General features: G+C 37.2%; 1 protein-coding gene across 1 annotated transcript in view; it reads left to right on the top strand.

Moving 5' to 3' along the window:
- Positions 1 to 4,793, top strand: part of LOC135216550 (protein mono-ADP-ribosyltransferase PARP12-like) — a 16,353-nt gene extending 11,560 nt beyond the window's left edge. The window contains exons 2-4 of the mRNA XM_064251926.1: positions 60 to 173; positions 941 to 1,086; positions 1,979 to 4,793. Of these exons, the coding sequence (XP_064107996.1) occupies positions 71 to 173; positions 941 to 1,086; positions 1,979 to 4,612 (2,883 nt within the window). The 5' untranslated portion in view covers positions 60 to 70 and the 3' untranslated portion in view covers positions 4,613 to 4,793. The remainder of the gene's footprint in view (positions 1 to 59; positions 174 to 940; positions 1,087 to 1,978) is intronic.
- Positions 4,794 to 5,957: the final 1,164 nt, after the last annotated feature.

The raw sequence follows: 5,957 nt of genomic DNA on the forward strand, positions 1-5,957 counted from the left end.
ATTAAACTTCATGAAACTGTTTCCATCTATATATGCAACTATCTTTTTGTTTCAAATAGGAAACACAAAAATGGACAAGTACTACAATGCCGATGAAGAATATTATGAAACCAATCGTCGGAAGGAAGAGTTGGAAAAAAACCTCTTTGCCATGAAGGACATGTTGAGACAGTGTAAGCGTTCTGGGCGCAAACCCTCTTTGTTTTTCTATTTCTTTGTTTCATTCACCTGTAAGTGACATGAATGTCTAGTGTTAATTATATCATTATATCTTGATAATACATTTTCTATAGTATACTGATATACTTATAGATGCTTCACATAAATGTAATTACACTATAGGTGGTAAACATGTTTACAAGTACAGTACTAATTACAGTTCCATTTATCGTTCCTTGAAGGGTTCAGTGCTGTCAGTGCTCCTCACATGATGCACTGTAGGCATTACTTAAAGGTGTTTGCAGAGTTGCTTCAGCCCCTGGCTGCATCCACTTTTTAGCTTTTACTTTACCTTCATTCCTCTTCACATTCTTCAACCTTGCTGTCCAACCTTTCATCTTAGTGCACCTGTAACCTTTTCTCCTAGTTCTTTCTTTTGATCCTTCTACATCCTTCCCTATATTTTATGGATCTTTCTCTCTTACTGTCCAATCACTCCAACTTCCTCTGTTCACTGACTTGAGTGCTGAATGGCTAGAAGTCCCACAGTGCTTGGGTTGACAGCCTAAATCTCAGATAACCAATCTGTCATTTCTTATCTTTACGATATATATATATATAAAGCACTACGTAGTATGAAGTTTAGAATGGTTATGTTAATTAGATGCCAATATCAATCATTCTGTTTGTTTTAAGTTGAACTCGATTGCTAGCATCATGTCATGAGACTTGATAGAATACTGATAATGTGCTGTACAATCTTTTTCTTTTGATATAATAGTAAATGAAGCTCAAGAAGATGCATCACCATCAGCTAATTATCTTCGTGGTCCACATGGACATAATAGAGGACCTCAGGGAAACAGAAGAGGGAGGGGCAGAGGAAGAGGCAGAAGACCCATGGGAAGGTTTCGAATCAACAATCCAGTAAGTAAAGATCTGTCTGTGACATTTGTGATGATTTGTGTTTTCTTTGATATATTACGAGGCCAAGGTAGCAATGAAGTGTCTTCTCAGTGGACAGATTTAGGTATGAAATGCAGTGTGTCCTTGACTTACGGCACCACCAACTTACGGCAATTCGATCTTACAGTGCTTTTTCAGCACCATAACTTGATGCAACATCAAGGTTACGGCCCCATAAGCACCATTGACGATGCTAACAGCAGGAATAGGCATCAAGTTAACTGTGCTTACAGTTCTGTAACTTGATGCAACATCAATTACGGCACCAGAGTTATGACATCGTGAGCGCTATTAAAGCCCTATTAATGGTGAAAAACCAACTTGTGGCAGAAATCAACTTGCAGCGTGATGCTGAAACGGATCCCCCCGCCGTAAGTTGAGGATGCACTGTACCTGTCTAGGCCTCTGAACCTTATAGTTTGCAAATACTTGTGAAAACAGGAAATGAATGATATTCAGAACATCTTGCAAGTTTGGATCGCCACTCCATCATCTACATCATTTAATTCATCTATACACATTGCACACGTATTTTGTGTCTCTTAATGACATTCTTATCACATTCTGGTTAATGTATTGCCTTAATCTCTATTAAAAATTCCAGATTCAGTCTCTTTTGCTTCTCAGAGATAACTAGTACTTCACAGTATGTCTGATCATCTGATGTTTCTTATTTGGTCTTATCAAATTTGCCTTAAGGTACTAGCATGTATTTATTTTATCTGGTGTGTGCAGTATAAAATTTTTTTATTAATGTGATGAACTCCTTCACTTTTTAAAATAGGTATGCGGGTATTCACTTACCACATTTAAAGTTCAGCAATGTCTTATTGACATTGTTCTTGTATTTCAGATTGTGGATTCTGAAAGAGAAAGTCCGATGCAGAAATGCTTTCAAAATCCCTTTGAAGACTTGGGAGGGCAGTGGATTCCAGAACAAGGTTATCACGATTATTATACAGATCCAAGTAAAGGTTGGAATTCAAGAGGAGGTTTTAGCCCAGGTAGAGGCCATAGGGATAGAAGAGACTCACAAGGAGAAAGATACCAAAGTCCACTTTCAGGATTTACTCCCCGTGGCGTGAATCGTTACCATCCAGAGCATGGAGATGCTCATATAGACAACATTAAACAGCAAATTACAAGGCATAATCCCTCTCATGGAATCAGACCTCAGTTTTTGGCTGAGACCCTAGCTAACTATCAGAATTTTTCTTGTAGTCTTCTGAAGCTTCTAGAGCAGAGAAATATACCTCCACCAGCAGTAAGAGATGTTGCCCATAGGTTCCCTCATATTTTTGCATTGATTGCTGAGGAAATAGCTTTAAGGCCAAAGATTAGATTATGCCAAGGTCATAATAATCATGAAGGATGTCAAAATCAAGAATCTTGTGAAGGTTTGCATATTTGTGCAAAATATGTCATGGATGTATGTTATGAAAAGACTTGTATCTTTGGCCATCGATGGCGCACAGGCCACAACGATCCAGTGTTACGTACATTTTTTCTAGAAAAACTTCCGTTTCCAGCACTGCGGGAACTAGTGCAACTTCAGGGTGCTACTCCGGCTTCCGTGGGCCCTCTTGATGTTTGTAGTGGTTACAATGGAAAAGAAGGATGCAATCATAAGAACTGTTCTTCCCTTCACATATGTCGCACTTTTGTAACTGAACTCACAAGCTGTAAAATCTCAATGTGTCCACTCAGCCATGACCTTCTTAGTCCTGACTGTAAACAGTTGCTAGAGCAACATGGAATAGCAAGCAATGAAGCACCAAGGGATATACTAGTAGCACTTCTTAATAAAAATCCTTCTCTTAGAAACAAAAAGCAAAGTTCATCCAAGGCACAGAATAAAGACCGCTTTGGCAATGGCAGTGATGAAGATGATGCCCCCTTAAGAAATATTGCTAAAAATGAGAAAACTAAGCATACCTCAGAACATTTCAAAGGTAAGGAGAATACTAAATCAAAGAATACCAACAGAAAAGAAAGAGATTCTTCAGATTTAGAAAATGAAAGCTCATTAAATAAAAGTGATAATGACAGTGAGACTGATGAAAAGAAAACAAGAACAGGTGGCTCAAAAATAAACAAACAGAGAATAGCAGTGGAGAGTGTCAAGTCACCAAGGGAGAGTAAATCTAAAATGAATCCAGCCCCAATAAAACCTGAAATTCGCAAAACTTTTTGGTCCCATTACCTTCAAGGTGATGTCCCTGTTCCTGAAATATGTTATCACTCAGTAGAAAGCAGCTGTTCTAATGAGGGAACCGGTTGTCAGCGCCTGCATGCCACGAAACATTTCCATTGGCAAGTGAAAGACCAAAATTCCCGTTGGCTGAACTTGCGATCAGATCAAGTTGCTTGTTTAGAATATGCTTTCTGTGACCCTGAAAATTCAAATGCAGAGTTACCTCGTCTTGATCCAGCCACTTTAGAATATTCAGTCAGTGGCTTATTTATCCTCATGGGTCGTGAGAGTTGGCAAGCAGATTTTAACTCGATGATGATTAGCAATACCAACAAAACAAAGACCCTCAATATTCGCAGACTGACTACTGGAGCTACTGATGGGCAAAAAATGAAACCTGCAACCTATATATGGTATTTTCTAGATAAAAATAATAAATGGGTTAAGTATGGTGATGTTGATACTGCTGGAGCCTCCCATTTAGTCAGCAGTATAACTTCAGATGACATTGAAAAGCAGTATTTACAAGATCCAAAGTCATCAATGCCTTTTATAAATTCAAAATTTTCTTACCTCTTGGATTTTAAGTCAATGACACAAATGAACATTACCACTCGTGCAACACGGAAGATAATGCGAAGACCACTTCCTCATCTTCAAGATCAAGAAAGAGAAGAGAAGAGGAAGAAAGGAGTTGTTGATTTGCCAGAATCATGGGAAAAAATGCAACCAGAAGTGCGTGTAAGTCTGGTTACATTGGCACCATCATCCAATGAGTATACAACTATTGTTAGTCTTCTAAGGGGAAGAATCTCAACTTCAAAAGTTCTGAAAGTTCAGAGGGTGCAGAATCCTTACCTTTGGAGAGCATTCCAGAACAAAGTGAAAGAAATGATGGCAGTATACAAAGATGAGTCCAAAGTCAATGTTTGTCAATTGTTCCATGGAACACCACATGATGTTGTACATAACATTTGCTCTGAAAACTTTGACTGGAGACTTCATGGTACAAAGTCAGGTCAGAGTTTTGGCCGTGGGTCATATTTTGCTGTTAATGCTGATTATTCTTATAATTATGCCAGTCCTGATAGCTCCAACTTACGATACATGTTTGTTGCACGTGTAGCTGTGGGAACTGTAACTCGAGGAAATTCTCAAATGGTTCGACCCCCAATAAATCCACAAACTTTAGTTCTTTTTGATTCCACTGTGGATAGTGTATCAAACCCAACTATCATTGTTAAGTATGATAAACAGGAGTACTACCCTGAATATCTTGTAACTTTGACATAAGTTTCATTTATGTATTATAATGGCAACATTTATGAATTTGTGTTTATTCTGTAAGGTATTCCAGAGCATGGAGTTTTATGTGGTTTCAATTTTCTGTTCTCATATATTGAAATACTGTATATTGTATAATTAGAGGAAAAATAAAATTTTCATGAACTTTCTGAATAAATAGCTACTTTTATTGGGAACTTTTTGTCTCCTGCTTCAGAAGCTTATATCCATATTTGCTGCCACAGAAGTTCACCCAGCATTCATTCTCCATATCTCTCATTCTTGTCCCACAGTTAATGATCATGAGTCCTTATGATGTTTCCTTTCTTCTTCACTCTTGATAACCATAGTTTCTGGGATGTTTCTTTTCTTGCTCAGCTATCAGTGATTATAGTCGCTGTGGTAATTCTTTTCTTACCCTATCTTCAATTACCATAGTTGCTGTGATGCTTATTTTTATATTTTGCCATCAATAATCATAATTGCTGTGATTTTTTTCCTTTTTTCCACTATTGATTATAGTCGCTATGATGTTTCTCTTATCACTGTCATCAGTGATCATAGTTACTGGTATGTTTTTCATGCTCTGCCATCAATTTTCATAGTTGCCGTGATATTTCCTTTTCTGCTATCAGTATTATTATATTGACTGTGATTATTCTTTTCTTGCCCTGCCTTCGATAATCATAGTTGCTGTAATGCTTCTTTTGGTCCACTATCGAAGATTTTAATGACTGATAATTCTTTTCTTGCCATCATCAATGATGACAGTTACTGTGATGTTTCTTTTCTTGCTCTACCATTAATGATCATGGCTGAGGTGATGTTTTATTTTCTTTGCTATAAATGATTATCGTCACTGATATCTCTTTTCCTGCCCTCGATGATCTAGTTGTTATGCTTCTTTTCTTGGCTATCAATGATTATAACCAGTTATAACTTTTTACTTCTTATGCCATTAATGATCATAGTTGCTGTGATGCTTCAGTTCTTTGTCCACTATCAATGATTATAATGTCTGTGATCATTCTTTTTCTTGCTGTCCTATTGATGGTCATAGTAGTTGTGATATTTCTTTTCTTGCTCCGCATATTTTAGTTAAGAGTTGATGAGATATTTTTTTTCTTTTTCTGTTACCAATGATGACAGACGCTGTGGTAATACTTTTAGTGTCCTCTATCAATGATGGAAGATGCTGCCTTAATGATTTTATTCACGGTGATGTTTCATGTCTTGTGACACCAATGAAGTTCACAGTTTCTGTGACATTGATTTTCTTGCTTCACTATTGATAATTGTAATACTTGTGATGTTTCTTACTCTCCCATCGATGATCATAATTGCTGTGATGTTT

The sequence above is a fragment of the Macrobrachium nipponense genome, chromosome 19 (assembly GCF_015104395.2).
Source record: "Macrobrachium nipponense isolate FS-2020 chromosome 19, ASM1510439v2, whole genome shotgun sequence".
In the NCBI taxonomy this organism is placed as follows: domain Eukaryota; kingdom Metazoa; phylum Arthropoda; class Malacostraca; order Decapoda; family Palaemonidae; genus Macrobrachium; species Macrobrachium nipponense.